The sequence below is a fragment of the Chrysoperla carnea genome, chromosome 2 (genome assembly GCF_905475395.1).
Source record: "Chrysoperla carnea chromosome 2, inChrCarn1.1, whole genome shotgun sequence".
Taxonomy (NCBI): domain Eukaryota; kingdom Metazoa; phylum Arthropoda; class Insecta; order Neuroptera; family Chrysopidae; genus Chrysoperla; species Chrysoperla carnea.
The window spans coordinates 26695859-26718901 of record NC_058338.1 but is presented as its reverse complement, the minus strand read 5'-3'; the positions used below and the strand labels follow the sequence as shown (position 1 = coordinate 26718901).

Below are 23043 nucleotides of genomic sequence, written 5' to 3'. Positions count from 1 at the left end.
AATCCTTCTTGTCTTTTTGACCACCTTAAGATTCCATTGAGTACCTACAGTAAATCATATAATTAATTGAATTTTGAATGCTTCCCAATACTGTCTTTTTCACGGTTCGCTCGCAATATTGGATTTTAATGCTAAGAAAAGCTCTAGGTGACGATAGAAAAAAGAAATATATTCGTTAGCCGCATAGATGCGGAGTCCTGATTCCGGAATTAAGCACATGAGTGATATCAAAAAAATAAAATTTTTTAACTTAATGACGTCATCAAAATCCAAAAAAATTAATTTTGCTGTATCACATCCAAATATTATCCAATTTTGATAAACCAAGTATGTAATTCTACTGAATTTGGGCCATACTTTTCAAATTTGTGATCAAAATTAACCTAGCTCTTATAGGTTTCAAAAATGTGGTATCCTGGTCCCGGAATTAAGCAAATAAATGATAGCTAGCGAAAAACTGACATCACAGCTGAAAAGAATGGCCCAAAATTAGTGGGTTTCAAAAAAAATTCCAATAAGATCGGATCAAATTTGCCCGTGTTATGAAAAAAATCAAATTTTTTAACTTTATGACGTCATCAAAATCCAAAAAAATTATTTTTGCTCTTCACATCCTAATGCTATCTAATTTTGATAAACCAAGTATGAAATTCTACTAAATTTGGGTCATTCTTTTCAAATTTGTGATCAAAATTAACCTAGCTCTTATAGGTTTCAAGAATGTGGTATCCTGGTCCCGGAATTAAGCAAATAAATGATAGCTAGCGAAAAACTGACATCACAGCTGAAAAGAATGGCCCAAAATTAGTAGGTTTCAAAAAAAATTCCAATAAAATCGGATCAAATTTGCCCGTATTATCAAAAAAAATCAAATTTTTTAACTTTATGACGTCATCAAAATCCAAAAAAATTATTTTTGCTCTATCACATCCAAATATTATCCAATTTTGATAAACCAAGTATGTAATTCTACTAAATTTGGGCCATACTTTTCAAATTTGTGATCAAAATTAACCTAACTCTTATAGGTTTCAAGAATGTGATATCCTGGTCCCGGAATTAAGCAAATAAATGATAGCTAGCGAAAAACTGATATCACAGCTGAAAAGAATGGCTTAAAATTAGTAGGTTTCAAAAAAAATTCCAATAAAATCGGATCAAATTTGCCCGTATTATCAAAAAAATCAAATTTTTTTAACTTTATGACGTCATCAAAATCCAAAAAAATTATTTTTGCTCTATCACATCCAAATATTATCCAATTTTGATAAACCAAGTATGTAAATCTACTAAATTTGGGCCATACTTTTCAAATTTGTGATCAAAATTAACCTAGCTCTTATAGGTTTCAAGAATGTGATATTCTGGTCCCGGAATTAAGCAAATAAATGATAACTAGCGAAAAACTGACATCACAGCTGAAAAGAAAATCCCAAAATTAGTGGGTTTCAAAAAAAATTCCAATAAGAACGGATCAAATTTGCCCGTGTTATGAAAAAAATCAAATTTTTTAACTTTATGACGTCATCAAAATCCAAAAAAATTAATTTTGCTCTTCACATCCTAATGCTATCTAATTTTGATAAACCAAGTATGAAATTCTACTAAATTTGGGTCATTCTTTTCAAATTTGTGATCAAAATTAACCTAGCTCTTATAGTTTCATGAATGTGGTATCGTCGTCCCAGAATTAAGCAAATAACAGATAGATAGCGAAAAACTGACATCACAACTAAAAAAAATGACCCAAAATTAGTGGATTTCAAAAGAAATTCCAATAAGATCGGATCATATTTGCCTGTGTTATCAACACTGTTATTTCAACAAGTAACTCGGTCAATTGTTAGTTTTCACTTGTTTTTATTTATTTTCTGTGTATGGAACCTTCGGTATATGTATGTTTAATTTATCAAGCTTGATCAATATCCTTTTTTTCCATTATAATAAGATTTATGTATTTTTGTTATTAGGGAAATTGTTACGACTGCAATAAGAAACACCCAACTACATATAAATTTATCACAATATCAATCATGTCCACATCTCACGCGACATCCGATCGCACCTGCACAAGTATATCCTGTACATTACGATGGAATGGTAAAATTTATTTTCATTTTAGTTTTATAAGACTTGTTGCTGTTTAAAAGGATGTTACAGTAGAACTCCGATTATTTGCCCAAACCACTTCCTTCCTTTTTGAATTTTTTTCTATTTTTCTTTTATTCTATAATATTTGTTTATATACGTTCTGATTTTATGTTTTAGACCTCGACAGGACCTCATATGACATCAACGCCAAATAATTATGGAGGAAGTAATCATCAACAGTCAACGTTATATGGTGATAAAAGACTTCTAGTCAAAGTAATTCGTGCCGCACAATTAAAACCATCAGATGATGGATCACCTATTGAACCGTATTGTGTTGTCGAAATGGATGAACCATTTCAAAAAAATCAAACATCGGTTAAGAAAAATACTGAAAGTCCAATTTGGGATGAACACTTTTTATTGTAATTTTCATTTTAATCTCTATAAACTCGTGCCGAGTGTTGTAAAATTTTTCTGTTTTCTTTCAGCGATTTATCAACTAACACAGCTGAATTATTATTTGAAATATATGATCGTGCAAACAAGACAAATAGATTTTTAGGCTTGGGTATTGTTGGTGTGGAAGAACTATTAATTAATCCGTCCCAAAGACAAATAATTTCTCTACAAAATCGGCCTTATGAATCTGACAATATTACCGGAACATTAACTGTTGAAGTATGAAATTGAAATCTATTGTTAATTTTCTTTGAAGTTTATCGTATTTTATTTGCTTTCAGTTCCTTTTTATTGAGGGTGCCGATATTCCTATAACTGGCAAACCTTATAAAATTAAAGAGTCATTGCGAACAGTTTCACCAACTGGCCAACTAATAACGACTACCAAAACAACATTTGGTAAGTTAAAAATTTAAATATTTTTCTTCTTTTTCACTATTTAATAATTAATTTTGTGACACCTGTAAGTTCGTGTGTAGGTATACACAGTGGAACATTTTAATCTGATATGGCAAATAGTTCGTTTTTAGCACATAGGAAAACAAATTCGGTGAAAGTCACATCTTATAAATGTGATTAATCAATTCAAACCTCAATTTTGAATGCGCCTATCTTTTTTGATCTCAATAATTGTAATTTGACGGTTGTCAGTATCATTTTGTGCAACTTTTTCAATTTTATCGGTAGTGACTTTAGGTATACTATAGGTCATACAGAACTGTTACCGTTAAATTGCAATATTTTTATTGAAGTTACATATTTTCATGCATGTTTCACGAACTTTTCAGAAGGTATGACTAATGGCACAGCAGAGTTAACAAATTCAGCATTACAAGAGTTGGAACGAAATAAGCAAGGCAACAATGCAAATAAGAGTACATTGATCATACACAGCGTACAACGGGTATGTTAAAAATTTACTTCATTTTTATTTTCGTTTTATTTTTTTATTTTTTTTGGTTTTGAATTTTCTTTTTTATTTGTTCTCAATCTATTATCATGTTTATTTTTTAATCGGTTTTAGTTTTTTGTTTTTTTTCTTATCCCCTGTACCTTCAAACATTTTTAAAATCAATATTCTCAACATTTGTTAAAATAGTTTAAAAACTTGATTGAAAATTCCAAGATTGGTGTTGTTACGTCTAGTGGCAGAAATAGGTACTGTTTCAATATAATCATTATCGTTTTTCTGCTTATTGGCTGTTGAAATTTATTCATCTATTAATTACTTTAATTCAATATTTAAATATAAAAAATTAGAATATATAGCTGCGAAATACATTTTGTAACAGGTTAGTTTCAGGTTTATAAGTAAATTGGAAACAAGAGCCTTTATTTTTAGCTTTTAAATTATTATACCTAGCAACTGTTAAAACTTCGACCACCTTAGATCACTTGAATTTTCAATATACTATATACAAAGAATTTATATATAGATGTTGCAACGTTGGATTTAAAGTAAGCAAGATTCTGTCACAAAATCGATGACATTTTTAAACTATTTTAACAGAAATAATCCAATCTGTTTTTTATTCTAGAAACAGATTGTTGTAGATTTTAGTGAACTAATGGTATATTTTCTTTTTTTTTTTTGTAAAACAGCAACCGTACGAGCGGCAAACTGTAAAGGTAATTCATTTATAAAAACATTGCCCGGCTTCTATTGACGCAAACAAACAGCATTTAATTTATTCACCCAAATAAATATTCTATAACACTATAATAGATTCTCTTTTTTGCTTTATTCAAATAACAGTGGAAAAAGTTCTAAAAGAAATGATGGAAAAACCATTAAAGATTAATTAAATAAATTACAAATCAAATTATTGAAAACTAGGCATTTGAAATAAAATTTTAAATTCCCCTCAAGAGTTGGTGACTATGATGATTGTATAGAGAATGATCAGTCTCGGTGGCATTCAATAAAATATTTCTTTCATATTCATTCTTTCCCGACTTCGGTCTCACTCTATATTAAGGAATATCTTTTGGCGTATCTGGCAACGTATTCCACCAACAAAACGATGTGATTTTTTGGAATTATTATTTAAAAAATATACTTGTCACGCTATTAAAATTTCAGGATTGGTCAAAAATATTTTCATTGGGATGGTCTGGTTCGGTGTTCCACCACTTAAATGATCTGCGGTTCATATTTTACGCTTATTATTGATACTAAATTATAATTTTTGTTATTTCATGCTGGGTCAATATTTTTCAACACATATTTACCTTAATTTTACCTTTCGCGGTCCCTATCCCACCTGTGAATTCCAGCGAGACAAATCATTCTCTATATAACTATTAAGTACGATACTTCTAATCATATACAATTATTTTTTACTGCTAGATGAGTCAAAGCCGTGCTCTTGTTTCGACTAACTTTGTAAAAATGCCCAGTTTCTCATAATTCGAACAAGAACTTGATAAATATGTTTGTGAATTCAGAATTGAATTCTTAACTTTTCCTAAGGCGTGCTATATAGAGTGTGATCATTTCAAAAGTATCCACTCTTAATACCTCTTGACCTGATGTGATTATGGTACAAAAATGGTATCTACAGAATTTTAAGTTTCACCCCTTCGCTCTTAGCCATCCTAACTTTGAAATAAAAAATGGCGCACCATACTTATACATCATTTGAAAGGGCATAAAATTCTTAATCTTTAATGGTTTAAGCAACTATCAAATTTTCCAACAAGACATGCTCAATATCTATTTAGCTAGGTATATAGTTGATTCACACAGATAAGTATAACTTTTACCATGCTGAAGAAAACTCTTAATTTTCATTCTATTTGGGGTGTGTGTGATTTGTTTTCTCTAATCACTTGCATGTCGTTTTGTTTGACTAATATAGGTTGTGCCACAAAAAGATGGTAGTTTCCAAGAAGTTGAAGATGATGATGTTGTTACTAACGATGCGCAAGAACAAAAAGTGCCAGAAGAAGAAAAGGTTTGAATTGTGCCTATATTTTAATTAATTTTTATCTTTAAAGATGGAAAAGTCGTTTTTAAAGAAAAATTAAATTTTGAATTAAAAATTATCTTTATCAAAGCAATGTTCCTACACAAAAAGGTTTTTAGGAAGAAGAAGGGTAGGTCAAATAATTTATTTCCTAGCAATGAACTAAAAATTATTCACCAAAGGTAAAAAATATCTTATTGGCTGAAAATTTAGATACAATACTAAAAAATGCTGTTCAATTATATGAATGCCCTCCACCGATCCAAATACTCAAGGGTTGTGAAAAACTGTTCTCTTCTTAGTTATTTTATTTTATTTTTTATTGTAAATATCGATCCTAAAACCAGAAATTCTATATGTTAAAGGCAGGCGAATTGCAAACATCAAATATGAATGATTCATCTGGTCGAAATGATATGAATATGTCAGAAAGTGATTCAGAACCACGAGGTAGATCACGGAAAAAGCGAGACTTCTTTGGAACGATACGAAGACGATTTGGAAAGTCACAAACACGATCGAAAAGTGCTGGACGTTCTGAAAATAATACGAATAATGATGATGCCATATTAAATCGATCTATTTCAGCAGATCGTAGTAGACATTCAAATGTTGACGATGGTAACAAATTTTGTTTACTTATTTTAATTAAATATTTTTTGGGCAGTAAATAAGATTTCAAAACGCTAATATTTTTTTAATGAATTTCAAAATTTTTGTATTGCTTTTTAGCAAATTAGCTTCAATTTTCATTTGATTATATTTTTGTTTTATTTATTGATAGAAATTTTATTGGTTCGTACCAAGATATAACTTAAATGACTAAAACAGGTGTATAAGACGTTCTTATGCATAAAACAAAGAAAACAACACAGCAGTATAGCAATAACATAGCTAGGCTGCAGGTTTTGTGTGTCTATTGAGAGCGATCATGCTTCTTTATTCAAAGCACTGTCTCCTATGTGGTATGATCGCTGTCAAAATTCAAAACCGAAACTTACAATCTCAAGTTGATTTGTTTGACGAGATAGTTTTATATTTCAGCCCGGTTTTAAATAGAAAATTTTTAGTAACTTGCGTTTTTACGTCCGCTATTTTCGTGAAGCAATAGCTATTTTCCATTTACTAACCAAAACAATAACATCTAGCCAAGATACAGTATGTAATCACTGGAAATTGATAAATGGATGTTTATGAGTTCGTATAAATAATAGGGGTACTCCCGAAGATACTGAAATCTAGTTATTAGTTTTGACTGTACTTCTCTCTGGAAAAAGACCAGAGATATGAGGAATATTTCATGACAAGTATTCCGAACTTAAATAATGATTTAAGCCACTTATCAAGATAATATTATAATTTGAAAAAAAAAAACATCTTTTTATGATATTGATTAGAAGGAGCTTCATTTTATTTCTATGATAATGTGCATTGGAGTGTAACTGTTATTTTACGCGCATGCCTGTTTTAGTTTAATTTTAGCTAAGATATTGATATCTAATAAGTATTAGTTTAATTTTAGCTAAGATATTGATATCGAAACGGTAATTTATTTAAAAGCATTTTGGTATTTTATTGCTGTATCTATTTATTTGCAAATTTAGCTATTTTATTTTAAGCTATCGGAATATTTGGTTTATAGGATATCGTTTATCTGTTCCAACATTAAATAAATCTTTAGGGGAAACAAATAGCCGACGTTCAAGTTTATCAGAAGCATCTGGTATAAGCGGTGCTTCAACTCGAACATACTTAAATGAAGCAAGCACATTAGTACTTGAAACACTTGAAAATGGTATTAAAAAACATTATTTGGTACCATTATCATTAGCACAAAAATCAAGATGGCGTAAAAAAGGCACAAAATTGCACATTTTTAATGACCATACATTTATTGCCAAGCACTTAAATGGGTAAGTTTAATTCTATATCATTTGTTTTTCTAATCGATTAATTGATTGAATACAGTACTGTATTTAGAATCCTATCCTAATAGAAACTTGATAATGGGCCAAAGTCTTAATATGTGTTCAGTTTTTTCCCCCTTCCTCTATCCCCCATCCTCGGCACCTCGCTTCCAGGTGTTCTTTGGTAGTAGTTTGCATCTCCAATCTTTATCGTAAATGGCTCTATCAATTCGTGTTTCATCCATTATCCTCCACAGTTTCTCATTTAAAATGTTACCACCATCTCCCTAGAATGCTCCTCAGGAATTTTAGGCTTAGTAATTAAGCAAAAAAGAATTTTTAATCATTTTACCATCATGAAAAATGTCTTTAACGTTTTGTTTTAATGGCAAATATTTATTTGATTCCTCTTAAACGCATATAAAGAACTGCAACTTGTTCTACGTTTTTGTTAAAGGCATTTATAATCGATTAGAAAAAAAAAACGATTGTTTAAGATTGTAATTTATATAACAATAACTTGTTTTATTATTTATTTAAAGTGGAACAGTGTGCCAAGTTTGTAGTAAAAGCATAGCTCGAAGATTAGGAAAACAAGGATATGAATGCAGAGATTGTTTAATAAAATGTCATAAACATTGTCATGTTAAAACAAACGACAATTGTCCGCAATCAACAATCCACAACATGGAATTGTAAGTATAAAAACAACAAGTTTGCATAAATAACAAAAGAAACGGGTGAAAATCACCTGTTAAAAAAACCGTAAAAATAATTCTTCAGTACAATACTTTTTGAAAAGACACATTATTTTTGGGGGTCAAATTTTACCAATATTTTTAAAATATCACTCTTATTATAAATTTTATAACTTTAGTACTTTGTTTTAAAGCTGTAAGTATAGATTAAATAACAAAAACCTTAGCGCTTGTGGCAAAAATTGTTTACTCAAGCTTAAGGGCGAATGTGCTTCCATTCAACAATCATGTATTTAAATTAAATCGATAAATTCATTGCTTATTATAATAAAAAGTAAAATAAATATCAAGAAATTGATTTTACTTATTTTTAGCGAAAACAAATTTTTAATTTAGTTTTAATTAAATTATTTCCAATTCAACTGTTTTTAGGTCTTACTTCATCAGGCCACAGTAAGTATTCCATAGTAAAACCTTAAAACATTTGAATTGGTCAATTGGTTTTTATATTAATCGATTGACTCAATTTAAACTCTATTTTATTTTGTTTTAATAAATAAAAAAAAAGGTATAGTCTTTTCTTCCTTACCATTTTTAGCTAAGCAAATATTTTCTTTTAGCATGCGAAAATTTATTTTATTTTTTCATATTATATTTATTTTTTGAATTATAAAAGATTTTTTATTTTAATTCGATAGATTTTATTTTTTCATTTTTTGGAATGATTATATTGAAATTATTAGTTCGATATAAATATAGGAATTATTTTTAGGAAAATTAATTTTGAAACTTTTGTTTTCTATTATTGTATTTTAGTGAACACACTTGAAAATTTTCAGTATACTGTTTCAAATAAATTTTTCCCATTCTTAATGCTATTTACCTACCGAGAAGATAATCTGAGTTCAGACAAAAATTTACACTTGCTTTATTCCTTATTTTATTTTAAGCAAGTTAGTGGTCGTTAACCTATTAGGGGTGGACCATTTTAGTCTATTATGGCTAATAGCTCGTTTTGTATGCACACAGGTGAATGTCCTCTATGGCCCTTGACAACTTTGGCTAAAGAATTTTTCTGTTTTCGATTAAAAGCAATAATGAAATTTTTCCAAAAGCTCACAATTGTTGAAAAAATGTTTTAAATGAAAAATGTTAGTTTTCTCAGAGGAACTAAGAACTTCTAATTTTAAGTGTTACTTATAAGATCTAAATTGACTATCAAAGTATCCCGGAGGATTAGGTCCAATCTGATGTCAGAACATGATGCCCCCATCAAACTCTGCAACTTTTGTCTAAGTTATTTTTTAATTGGTTTACTACAAAACGAACTATTTGCCATAATAAATTAAAATGGTACACCCTGTATAGTACGTCACATATCATCAAAAATATGTCTCCTTCATTTGTTTTTGCTACCATGTTAAATCGATGCAGAAGATGGGAGTGAAAAAAAATAGAAAATAGCTAACAGTCTCAAGTTTTTTAAACTAGAGGAATGCTTTGAGTTATATATTTTCAATTTGCCTCCATAAAATTTATTATGAAACAGTATATAAATGGGGATTTCTACTATTGTAAACATCACAAAAAACTCTTACAATTCTCTTATATGTTAAGAAATTTTGTAACTATAACGAATTCAGAAATAATCGATCTAAAAAATACTGTGATCGCAAAATTAGCAACAGAACAATTCTGATATTGATAGCGGTGATGTAATGTGAGAAGATAAGTTATGCTGGTTCTTGATTAATTTGATACCAGAACATAAAAACACTTACGTACATTTTAGAAAATTTGTCACAAGCCAAAGCAGCATTTGGCCACTAAGATTGGCCGTAGTAAAAGCTGCAGTTTTTTTTTATGTTAGCATTTTTGGCTCTACCTCTCTGGAATTGATAACCAAAACTATAGTTGTTTAAAAGAGGGCTAAAAATAATAGATGAGAAAAAAAACAGGCTAGCTATCATCACTCTGTTGCACAGTATCGATGTTGGTCAAATCAAATTGTGACTTCAGAACTAAAAGTGATCGCAATGCCACTAATGATTATAGTGTAGCTCGCTCTCTTGAGCATAGGTATAACATTTAAAAATGTAGCCAAGAAAGTTCTTCCACCTAACCAGAGCAAAACAACATAACAAGAACAGTATTTCATTACAAAATTACAAAATTTCTTAACTACAAGAAAAAGTTTAACACTATATTTTTCACCGCTCACAAAAAAACTGCACACCTCTTTTCCATTGCAAAATTACATACACACACAATTTTCTTTTCAAATTAAAAAATATACTTTGGTGACTTTACTGCTTAATATTACATTTTTTTCTTTAATATAATAAATCTTAATAATATTTCTTTGTTTCTATGGGTCTCTGCTGCCTGTCTTGAGCGAATAAAATTCAAGATTATTGGGTAAGGTTTTCACAGGTTGCAATCATTCATTAATTAACGCATGAAATTTACTGCTTTGCATGATCACATTTAGGATTAATAAAGTGTTTATGGTGTTTTTTTTTATAATTGAATTTTATACAGAAGTAATTTGTAGTTTTTAAAAGATACACATGCATATCCCTAACGTTTCTGATGAACATGATTCTACGATTAAAGTGACATCAATTATTTGAGAAAAAAACGGTAATCCTTGGGTACGTTTAAGTGTTGATAACCTAATCGGTAAACCTGTACTACTACCTACGTCGACATTAGCTTAGGTTCATCAGTATAAAAAAACCGTACCCAACGATATAACCAATTCCACGTCTCGTTGGGACCTGAAATAGATGGGAAAATCGAAGTAATACATCTCAGTGTAAATGAATCTGCTTCGGGGTAGTATTGGAAAAATTGGCAGCCTACATTGAAATTAGCTTAGATTCGTCAGTATAAAAAACCGTACCCGACGATTTAACGAATTCCACGCCTCGTTCCGATCTGAAATCGACATAAGACATCTCACCCTTTAAAAAAAACATCTCAGCCTTAATTTTGAAATTCTATACATCCAAATATCAAAGACGTAGTGGCAAATATAATGATTCCGCTTGCTTTAAAGTTTGTTTGTATTTTTTGAAATAAATTATGTTTCCTGAACAGTTTGAAATGCAGTCATTGGTGTTTAGTACACACAAAATAATTAATTACAATTAATGTTGCATGTTCAATGATAATGACTCCAGAAATGCATGAAAGATATAACAATGATAGCTTTGGCACAGTTCTTCAGTTTCCTGGAACAATCTTGAACAAAGTTTTCAAAATTTTCAATTATATTAAAGAGATATTCTGGGAAAGGAGAGGAACTATAGTTGTGGCTTGATATAACCATGAGATATAAACAATTTTTAAATGTATGGCGTTTATGTCTTACAGATAAATTGTAAATAGATCTTTTCATTTACAAAAATGATTCTTTATTGTTTCGGACATCTGTCAAAAAACTGTTCAAGTAAACATATATCACGTATCTTCCATTTTTGTCAAAAGCGTTGATAAAAGATATTTATTTTCTTTACTTGAATAGTTTTTTTTTAACAATTGTCCGAAACAATAGCAAATCGATGAAAAGGCCTATTTCGAGTTTTTTTTTATGAAAGCACAATATAGTACAAGATCCGAATTAAGGTCGACCTTCACCTATCTGCTTACCGAATGAAAGTTATTTTTTATGAAATGTAAAATATTTACAAATATCCCTGTTGTGGGTTGCCTTAAAAAATATGGTCCAGACAACTTTTAATAAAAATATCAAAACTGGGAAAGCTTGTAAACATTATTTTTTGGCTGATTTTGTGGACAATCATATAGCACCGTATTTGCAATAAAATTATCTTTATTTATATATGCGAGTCAATGAATTAACAGATGAACGTAATTACTATTCATAACTTGTATAAATGCGATTAAAGTAAACGAAAAAAGGCAGACAACATAGCTGCTGCATATTCTTTATGGCTTTTACTTTCGAGTAGATCAAAATTCGTAAGATTTGCAAGTCAGTGAAAAATTTCTAAAAATTTTACTCTTGATATTTTCACTAAAAGTAGTCTGGACCACATTTTTTTAGGCAACCCATTGCAGGGATATTTGTTACCATTTTATATTTCATAAAAAATAACTTTCATCCGGTAAAAAGGTGGGTGAAGGTCGATCCTAATTGGGATCTTAGACTAATAGGATAGTTACTACAGTAAAAGGTGTTTGATTTTTTGATTCTCTATAGTAACGGCTTACATTTTTGCATTCAAACTGAAAGTTTTTACTAGTTTTTTTGGTTAATATTTGCATATCACATAATATTCTAAATTTGTATCCTTTTTTTTAAATTTTTAGATCCTACATAACAAGTCCATACACCGACAAGAATATACGGATGCTTTGAAGTGAATGAAAAGTTTAGTTCAGCTTACGTTTCCATTCCAAGTTAATTTTTCCAAGTTAACTGGATGAACTTACATAATACAATGTTCCAATGTTTTTTTTTTTATAGTTTAGTCCAATTATTATTTTCAAAATGATCCGAGCTATACAACTACGTCATGGTCTTAGATAGACTTAACAAAACTAGCGTTTTAAGTATAGTTAGTGTTTGTAATGTTCAGGTTTGGAGCGAGGTTATATTAACTTGGCTGTGATGTTAAAAATTTCATACATAATAGTGAAATATAAAAATACTACAGCTCGAATATAATCAGGTTGTTATTAGTCTATCTAAGATCATGAACATTTTTTTTAAATTCGCTTATTCAATGTTAACTATTTCATAGAAATTTATAAAATATATTTAAATGAAAAAAAGAGAAAAAAACTTTAAAAAAATTTTTTAACAATTACAATTAATACAAAAAAAAAAATTATAAATATTTTTAAATGAAAATGGGTTTAATTCTTTATTGTTTTGTGATTTTTATTGAAGGGAAAGATTGATCTGATTATTATTATTTGTTTTTAATTTATATAGATATCCAATGTTTTGCATTTTTGAAAATTTTAAATGAATTTTGTTTTCTCTCATCTGTGAAATATTTCAAAATCCTGTAATAATTACCAAAATGCTTACTTTCATTGATTTAGGAAGGACAGGATTTAAGAACAACCATCAGAAATTCAATTTTGATTGTATACTTGCTCAGCGCGTCTTCGAAGCCAAAAATTAGGATATGAATAACAAATCATCATTTATGTTTAGTCGCCTTAGGTTGAGTCGAGGCTAAACCACAGACAATCATGTATATAGACTAGCTGAGTTGTATTCTGTGATATAAGATTGGACATCACAAACTGTATGTAATCATGACTGTATTCATACAGTTAGTTCATTGCACATTTCTTTATTGTAAATAAAAACCAAAGCAGTTTTCAGTATTTATGGCCTATTCTCATGCACAATAGATATTTACCAGCGTATTTCTCCAATTTTAAAAATCCATTTTATAATCACTTTTCGGTATAATCTTTATATTCTACAAAGAGTTTTGGTTTATGAACTCGATCAACTCAAAACGAGTACCACGAAATGACAATTTTAATTTCGAATGCATAGAGATTAGCCGCAGCCAAATTTCGTCTCTAAATGATCCACCACAAAGAGAATAAATAGGCAAAAATCTTGTGATCACGTTCTATCTCTTTGAAAAAGGAATGACGATTCACAAGTACAATTTTACTCACTCAATTTACTCGATGTGATTTTTTCGATTCGTTATTTTTAACATCCCACAAAAATTGCCGTTTACAATTTTACATTTCATTGAATACTAAACGATTTCACAGAGCGAAAATCATAATACAATTATAAATTACAGTCAAGACTGATTAGTGATTTTAGTGACAGACCAAAATTCTAAATCTTGAAATTAAATTCGAAAAGAATTTTCAAAAATGTAAAAAAAGTCTAATATTTTATTTATTCATATTAGTTTAATTAATTGTTACCATTATTTTAGCAATTAAACTTATTTAGAATTAAAAAAATCTGAATAATTATAAAATGTAATTTTCAGAGGATTTGGAAATCGTAATTTTAAGTAATAAAAAAATACTATTGAGAAGTATGATGTATGAATAAAAGATATAATAAACAAAAATTTAGAAAAATATATTCATCAAAGTCAATATTTTTATGACAGTCTGAAAAATAAATAATTTAGAATTGTTGGAAATAAAAGCATTATTGATTAATAACTATTAAAATTACGACTTTCAAATCCTCTAAAAATTACAATTTATTTTAAAATAAGGGATCTGAATAATTATATTTCAAATCATTAATAAGTAATATCGCATAAATGATAAATGATAAACATTGCAAAAATCAATTGTTTTGATGATTTTATACTTAACTATATATAAATCTTTTTCTGTGAGAAATTTACTATGTAATTTTTTATATTTATTGAAATCAGGAATTTTAATTAGGCTAAACTCATTTGATGAATAAATGAAGAAAAATCCTTTTTTTTTTTGTGTAATTCTTCAAATAATTTAGTTTAAATTTGAAATAATACGTGTGCAGATGAAACGTCAAACAGTATTTACAACGGTGTAACACCTTATACCGTCAAAATCTTGTTTAATTTAAAATCAATAAAAATACTGGATCCTAGCTATCAAACCTTAAGAATAAAAATTTTGTGTGAATAATTGTTACCCACTTATCCGTCAAATGAGCTAAGACTATTATTTTTACAATTATGTGAATATAATGTACAAATTTTTATTCAACATTTTTAAACAAATTTTATTGTTACGTAATAATAAAATATTTTTCCCAAAATGATGTGTTTTTAAAATATGTGTTAGAAAAATTTTTAATTTGTTATATTATTAATGATAATTAAAGGTGATTTCCAACTTTCAAGATACTATTAAAATTCAACCAGTATTCGGCCAGTTATTTTTCAAAGGCGTTGTTATTCATTTCTATATCACATAGAAACTTTTTAAGATATCTAGATGCAATTTTGCAATTTCTAATTTTTTGTAATGATCATTGTAATCTATTGATATAAATGTGAAACTGTGGCTGTAATTTTTCGAACATTATTTTTTTGTATTCTTGTGAATTCTTTTTATAAAGCTAAATTTATAAAATCGTACTCGTAAAATACCAAATGCGGATATAAACTTAAATTTTTACAACGCTCGTAATGACTTATTTTAAAATGAATTTTATATAAACTATCCACTTAAAAGAAAACGAACGATCAACATTCCTCCCCTTAGTAAAATCCATTGTATCTACCCTTAGTAAATCCATTGTATCTTAGGCCTATAACAATTCACTAAGGGGTAAAATATCTAAAATACATCAACATGTGGTATAGCTAAAAAGATTAAATGTAAAATAAAAAACAATTTTTGAATTTTCCGTAAAAATTATTTATTTGCGACAATTGTTTTAAGATCACCACAGTCTCTTTTTCTCTTAGTTACTAAAGTTTGGACCAAATAAAAACAAATATCCTTCAGCATAGGGTATATTTTAATTGATTAGCATATTTTGAAAACACCTTAGTAAATATTTTATATTAATCTGGATAATAATGGCCTGTACTTCATAAAATTATTAAAATTATTTACATAATAAAATCTTAATTACCGAGAATCAACAAAACAATTATATTTAAAAAAAACTGCCTTAAATGCAAACTAGAATTCGATTAACAACAAATTATATATGCATTAAAATTAAATTAATATATTAATTATGTAAAAATTAATTAATCAAAATGTATTAAATTTTTATTTTGGTACATTTTGAATGCAAATTATAAAAAATAAAAAATTATGAAATTGTAAATTTCTATCATAAATCTATTAATAAAAGATATACAATTATTTAATAAAATTATTTTCTATTTTTTGTTTTCACATTATTATTTTAATCGATTATAATTTTAACCCCCGACCCAAAAATAGGGATGTTGTAAGTTTAACCGCTGGCACAAAAAGAGGGGTGTTTCTATTATATGTATTCCTATCTGTCTGTCTGTCTATCTGGCTGTGGGATCAACCACTATAAAAGGTTTTCTGTGATAGTCCGTATATTTTATTTCTTTTTACTTTCAGCATTTTCCATTGGCGAAAAATAATCTGTGTTGACAGATCGATTAATAAAAATTTTCCCGTGATCCAATCGAGCTAAAACTTTGCAAGCAGACTCTTGGCAACGAAAAAATTTTTAAAAAATTCAACAAATTTTAACAAAGAAAGGGAGTATAATAAAAACTAGGTTTTTATGGGTTAGTTTCTTATATTGATTAATGATATAAATAAGTAAGCATTGATTATTTGCATCAAATTAACTGTAATTTCCTTTTTTAATGATAAATTAATGGTTATTATCTCTAAAAGGTACGTCATATTTCAATTATCATCTATTTAGTATGTCTTAGAAAAAATTAAAGACCTAATTCGAAGAAAATTGACAGAAAACTAAAATGGTACTTGACATTTAAATCTTGCTTCTTCATTCCGAGTATAGGTCTTTTTGATTACAAGCAGTTTTGGGAACAAAAAAAAAACAAGGATCCTTAAATTTTTCACGAAGATAATACCTAATGTAGGTACTTACATCTTTCAAACGAAAATACGATTCCCGTAATAATCTTACAAGGATCTGTTCCTAAATACAAATGTCACAGGCTGCTTGAATGAATGTATGTATTTAGGATCAGATCAAATCGAGTTAGGCTAGTTTCGCAGCCGTGAACAGTTTTCATAACATTGTTAAAAAGTATAATTTTTTTATGAGAATGAAACTATGAAAGTGCATTGAATACTCATAAAATGCAATAAAAATAATTGAAGTCAATAAAATCTTGCTTCTCAAATAATGTTCAGAAGAACCAAGATATTAAGATACAGGCAATCTATGTATACAATTTTTTGGCATTTTTGCGTGTGTTAAATGGCTTGCTTTAATCTACACTGATGTTCTTCAATCTTGATTGACATCGTGATGTTCGACCTAGGCTTCAATTTTTGCTTAATTCTAAGATACATGATAGTTTTTTTGAACGTAACCCAAATAATTATTACGTAATCTCAAAAAAAAATCAATTAAAACCGTAGTCCATGAGGAGGTAAAATTCATAGAGAATTTTTTTTAAAACCTATATCAATCTCAATTTTGTCCGCAATGAATTTCGATAAAAATAATTGATAAATGAATATGCAGATACCACAGATACCAAAATTTGCTAAAATAGGGGTTTGTTGGTACGTATAAAAAGGTAAATCAATGAATAACAATTTTGGAAAATAATATGAATCATAACCTTACAATTTATATTAAAAACGCTAAAAACATACATTTCATCCTTGCATAAATCAAATTTATATTAAAATTTGAATAATTTTTTTTAATTTGAATTTAAAATGAATTCCTTTCAAGTGTTGTAAACAACTGGGTAGAATTTAGTACACGGTTTATTGAAAATTTGTTTACGCAAAGCACTGAGTTTACAATTATTGACTTTGACGTATTTTCCTATTTTAGGGCTGCAATAACAGGAGCAGGTGTATATGCATTTATATTATCAAAAAGAGACATTGAAAGAAAACGTTTTGAGCACATGAAAGCACGTGAACGGATGCGAAAATCTAATATTGGTGAATACGAACAATCGGCTCGTAAATTTTAAAATAAACATTAAAAGTTAATCGTACAAATAATTCATTAAAAATGGCACAACAAATGCTTGATGAAGAAAAATTAAAATTAATCACGGAACTAGGTAAGATTTTTTCCTGTATGGATTTATTATAAATTATTTAATTCACATTTTAAATCCACAATCTGTTTAAGCATCTTTTCTATATTTATCAATGCTTTATAGTTTTATATATAAATTATCAAATTTTGCGAAGTTATCTATCTGGTGGGCTCTAAATGCTCTCTTCATTATCTTAGCCTCTAGCTGTATGAATATTTACCTTTAATTTATCTTTAAACCTTCCCTTTACATATCTCCGATTTCTTTGACTCGACCAAGTATGTATAAGAAATCAATTTTATCTTATTGCTTGGATGAGACGTTATTCTTAGCAAATAAGGTGTAAAATATCATTAATTTTTCATTGGATTTTTTCTCTTTCACACCCCACGACTCTCTTGATAATTTTGTAGAAAGCAGTTGAAAATTTGACACAAAAAATACATAAAAATTATGGTTCAAGTCAATTTATTGGCATATATCCTAGATTTCTTAATAATAAACCCCTCTGGTTAAATATCGGCGAAAAGGGAAAGGCGAAAAATCATCCAAAAAAATAAGTTTTAACAAAATCCTAACGAATTACCCAACGGCAACCTATAGTTTTACCCCCAGGGCATTTTTTAAACGGGATCTTGCTTAAATTTCATGCGAAAATATTCATACTCAATAACGAATTTCATTGGGTCTAATAAGTGTGCATCGATCAGAAAAATTACATGAGTCGTTTATTCACGAAGTCGTTTATAAGAGTTCAAAAATAAGTGCTAACTAGTGAAATTTACTAAATTTAGTAAATGTCTAGTTTATGGACGACCCCTTAAAGATTGTCTAGGAGCTTTTGTTCTGATTATTACTTTGTAGAGCGACTATGTGTAGAAGTAGCATTTATTCTGGGAAATTTCTTTCTTTAAAATTTTATTCTTTATGAATCTGTAATGCCAATTTAATTTTATGTTGTTTAAACGCCACATTTTGACGCGTAGATCCTTTTACATTTTACGCTCCATAAATCGTACCAAGAACAAATAATTTTAATCAATAAACTTTTTAATTTTAGAAATTGAAATGATGGCTGATATGTACAACCGTATGACAAGTGCATGTCACAAAAAATGTATACCTCCAAAATATAGAGATGCTGATTTAGGGAAAGGTGAATCGGTATGCTTAGATCGTTGTGTTGCTAAGTATTTAGATGTTCATGAACGTGTTGGTAAGAAGTTAACAACATTATCACAACAAGATGAGGAATTGATGAAGAAAATGTCTCAATAAAATTAAAAATCGATTTGTTAACTTTTTTTGTAGTTTATTGTTTTAAATCATAAAATAAATTGTAAAATGTATTTCTAGAAGTGTATTTATTAATGACAATGTATCCTACTGGGCACTGGGACTTATTATGACAAAATTTCAATCAGTGAACCGTTGAAATTAATCGACTAATTTCTGAATCGATTATTTAATTTGATTAATTTCAATCAAAATTAACCATGACTTAAATATGGAAAATCACTATTGAATCTGCAGGATGTTCATGAGCTTATAACAAGAAGTATTCAGAAAGCTGTTAAACATTCACTTATCTTTCCTGAGTACCACAAAATACGCGATAATATTTTGGGGAAATTCATTTCCTTACGACTTCACATTCTTGATATAAAAGATAAAATGGTGCAACCAGAGAATCAAAATCTTGTTGTTTTTACTTCCTTAATCAATGTATTTTAAAGAATTATTGATTGTTCGTTTATTATTAGCAATTGTAGGATTATAAATATTTCATATTGTGGTAGAATTTTAGAATACATCACCCTTTATTAATATTATTGTGGTAGAATTTTACTTATTTTGTATAAAAACTTTAATAAGAAAAGAAGAATCTCTGTAAACTCGTTTTATGAAAATGTACATTTTTTTGTTGTTATAAATAAATAAAAATCGTTATATATTTTAAATTTTGTTTTATTTTTTAAATTGTCTATCCTATTTTTTTCTTTCAGAACAAAATGATTAATTTATTAATTATTTAGTAAAGGTATAAGTAAGTATTAAGTTAATTATATAGTATTAAATAAGCTTGGTGGCCTAGTGTGTATAGCACTTGCCTCTGAAACCAAGGTACGCTGGTTCGTATTCTGGTGTGGTTAACATTTTTACATTTAATTAAATGAATTTTTCTTGATGTTAAAAATTTTCCACTCTTTTTATAGTTTAAATTATCTATATAACCCGCCCGCCCTCTTGCTATAAATAACGTCAGTTATACATATGTCATAAATCATTATTCTGTCAGGGTGGGAATTTAAATAATCATAAATATATCTCACTCTTTAAAATCATGTTCTTCTGTTACAAAATATGAAAAAATTTGTGATAAAATGGCTTGGTTATGCTAAAAATTTGAAACTTTTTAGTAGGAGTACATGTCATATAGTGTATCTCACTCATATTCTCCTATTACAAAATATTAAAATTAGTATTTATAAATTAAAAAATCGCTCGTTAAGACTAAAATTTGAAATTTTGTTATAGGAGAACATGTTAAATATTTTATCCCACTTTTTTATAACATATTCTCCTATTACAAAATATTAAAAAAATACTTAATTTGCTTGCTTTTTTTGTACATTCTAAAATTTATTCTTGTTAAATGAAATTTTATTAGATTTTGTAATAGGAGAACATGTTATTTCAAAAAAAAAATTAATTATGTTAGTCGTCCCATTTTTCTACTGATGTCATAAATCACTCTTCCTATCGGGGGTGGGAATTAAAATAACATAAAATATACCACACCTCTTATTTAATAAAACGCCTATATAATAACTTATTTAATAAAAAATTATTTGGCACAATGTTAGAATTGAACCGACTCTCTTAGTAATCGAAGGCGACTGAGATAGCCACTACTCCATTTTCACATATTATTAAACCATTAATTTGAAATATTTATAATCCAACAATTGCTAATAATAAACGAACAATCAATAATTCCTTAAAATACATTGATTAAGGAAATAAAAAGTGGAAATCAATAGTATGGGGGGCTAACTTAATGGAAAATAATTGTTTAATAAATAATAAATAAACAACGATTGAACAAATAATTTTAATGATCAAACAATGAAGAACAAACGATGAACAATTAATTAAAAAAGATTTATAATTAATTAACCCGAAACAAAATTTTGTGGGAGGTCAAATTACGTTATCTCATACTATTTTAAGCACAGACTATCCTCACATGTCTATGTTATGGTTTAGATGTATAATGTCTGTGGTTATGTCATATTTCTGATTCTTGTACATATTTGGTGAATTTGATTAAATTCCAAATAAAAAATGTCAAATTTTGTATTTTGTGATGTAAATAATATTTCTTTAATGAAACAAAAAAACACTGAAATTGAACAACAATTATATACAGGCAAAGTAATTGAAGATATAAGCATTAAAACTGAACAACAATTGTATCCAGAATTATTAAATGAGGTAGCAAACATTAAAGCAGAGTTACAATCAAATGCTGAATTTACAATTGGACATATATCAGTGGAAGAACAATTACAAACCGAATTAACAATTAAAAATGAAATACCGGAGGAGAGAGTCGAATTCCATCAAACGCGTCTTGTAGAACGGTTTCTATGCGATGTGTGTAATAAAATATTGAAGCACAAAGGCAGTTTGATTCAACATAAACGTATTCACACTGGAGAAAAACGTTTTTCATGCAATATTTGTGAAAAAAAATTTACTCAACGAAATCATTTAGCTCAACATAAATGGATTCACACTGGAAAAAGACCTTTCGAATGTGATATCTGTAATAAAACATTTACTCAGCAAGGCCATTTAAATGAGCACAAACGGCTTCACGTTGAACAAAAGCCTTTTTCATGTACTACTTGTAATAAAAAATTTACTTGGCAAAGCAATCTAATTCGACATAGACGTCTTCACACTGGAGAAAGACCCTTTTCATGTGATGTTTGTAATAAAACATTTACCCAACAAACCCATTTAAATGAACATAAACTAACTCACGTTATAGAAAAATCTTTTTCATGCGATATTTGTAATAAACTATTTGCTCATAAAGTTTCATTAACTAAACATAAACGAACTCATAATGAAGAAAATAGTTTTTCATGTGAAGTTTGTGAAATGAAATTTCATAAACAAAAACATTTAGTTCAACACAAGCGCATCCATTTTGAAGAAAATGGTTTTGTGTATGACGATTTTTTGTAATGAGACTCAAGTTCTTTACTTTCAATAGAATTTGGGAGTTTATCTTAGGTTAAGCGTATGTTGAGAAAAAGTTTAGTTGTGCACGAAACAAGGAGATGTTTTCTTAATGTCCGTGTTGTACTATTGTTTCGTTCGTGTATGGTAATATTTAAAACCGTGATTGACAATATTTGAAACCGTTTAAGATCGCAAATATCTACGATAACCGTGATGGCTAAAAATGTAAGAATAGACATATGGTGAACCAATTTTTTCAAAAAAACATAATCAGTTTTATCTAACTTTCAAGAAGAGACTAAAAAGCCTTACAAGTTTCTGAAAATTCAAGCTGATGCGTCTTGTTTTCTCCAACTTTCACATTTCACCATAATTTGTCCCGGAAGAGCATGCGATTAATAAAGGTGACAAATACCATTGATCAATCTTCCATATTAATCAGTTTTGGCCCAATCTGACTGCTTTTGGCTAACTATTTTAAAATTGCCTCTACATGAAATTAGTTGATCCAATTGTTTGAGTTCATAACACCAAATTTATTGGTGTTGAAGGCTGATTAGTTGAGCCAGAAAAAAAACGGTGTTACATCAAAGGAGCCATACTTTGGATGAAATAAATTTTGATGATTTAACAAAAATTGCGTTTTATTTAATAATTCCCGATATTTCTTTGAAGACATGTTTACAGAACCATATTTCTTGCATAACTACATTTGGAGTTACTGATTTGGGATTTGAAATATATAAAAATTCCTGTGACGAATTAAATTTTTATATAAAGTATGGCAATAGAATTGTAGAAATATATAGAAATACAGCAGAATTTCGATAATGCAAATCTCAAAAGAGAAATACATAATTTGAATGTTATTATTATCGAGTTCTAGACATTTCAACTAATTGGCGCGTATCGCAGGTGGTCATAGCAGTGGAAG

The 23043-nt window shown here is 28.3% G+C and overlaps 3 protein-coding genes across 4 annotated transcripts in view; all 3 read left to right on the top strand.

Annotated features, from left to right (window-relative positions):
• The window catches only part of LOC123294036, a 52012-nt gene extending 39135 nt beyond the window's left edge, over window positions 1–12877 (top strand). The window contains exons 4-15 of one of the 2 annotated variants that reach the window (XM_044875102.1): window positions 1971–2100; window positions 2269–2516; window positions 2583–2772; window positions 2835–2952; window positions 3342–3457; window positions 4156–4182; window positions 5415–5510; window positions 5888–6143; window positions 7165–7435; window positions 7972–8124; window positions 10502–10545; window positions 12466–12877. In XM_044875102.1, coding sequence (XP_044731037.1) covers window positions 1971–2100; window positions 2269–2516; window positions 2583–2772; window positions 2835–2952; window positions 3342–3457; window positions 4156–4182; window positions 5415–5510; window positions 5888–6143; window positions 7165–7435; window positions 7972–8124; window positions 10502–10529 — 1633 coding nt within the window. In that variant the 3' untranslated portion in view covers window positions 10530–10545; window positions 12466–12877. The remainder of the gene's footprint in view (window positions 1–1970; window positions 2101–2268; window positions 2517–2582; window positions 2773–2834; window positions 2953–3341; window positions 3458–4155; window positions 4183–5414; window positions 5511–5887; window positions 6144–7164; window positions 7436–7971; window positions 8125–10501; window positions 10546–12465) is intronic. The other variant, XM_044875101.1, reaches the window with a different exon arrangement.
• A 4336-nt stretch (window positions 12878–17213) lies between these two features.
• LOC123293207 lies at window positions 17214–18954 on the top strand. The gene is made up of 3 exons (XM_044873943.1): window positions 17214–17355; window positions 17636–17873; window positions 18913–18954. Exons 1-2 carry the CDS (start codon window positions 17303–17305, stop codon window positions 17778–17780), a joined length of 198 nt encoding a protein of 65 aa, XP_044729878.1. The 5' UTR covers window positions 17214–17302; the 3' UTR covers window positions 17781–17873; window positions 18913–18954.
• LOC123293206 (mitochondrial import inner membrane translocase subunit Tim10) lies at window positions 17735–19533 on the top strand. The gene is made up of 2 exons (XM_044873942.1): window positions 17735–17873; window positions 18913–19533. Exons 1-2 carry the CDS (start codon window positions 17822–17824, stop codon window positions 19128–19130), a joined length of 270 nt encoding a protein of 89 aa, XP_044729877.1. The 5' UTR covers window positions 17735–17821; the 3' UTR covers window positions 19131–19533.
• Window positions 19534–23043: the final 3510 nt, after the last annotated feature.

Coding starts and splice junctions, on each gene's coding strand:
- LOC123293206 (XM_044873942.1), top strand. CDS start 17,822: ATGGCACAACAAATGCTTGATGAAGAAAAATTAAAATTAATCACGGAA. Junction 17,874..18,912: donor AAAATTAATCACGGAACTAG/GTAAGATTTTTT, acceptor TTTTAATTTTAG/AAATTGAAATGATGGCTGAT.
- LOC123293207 (XM_044873943.1), top strand. CDS start 17,303: ATGAATATGCAGATACCACAGATACCAAAATTTGCTAAAATAGGGGTT. Junction 17,356..17,635: donor GCTAAAATAGGGGTTTGTTG/GTACGTATAAAA, acceptor TTCCTATTTTAG/GGCTGCAATAACAGGAGCAG.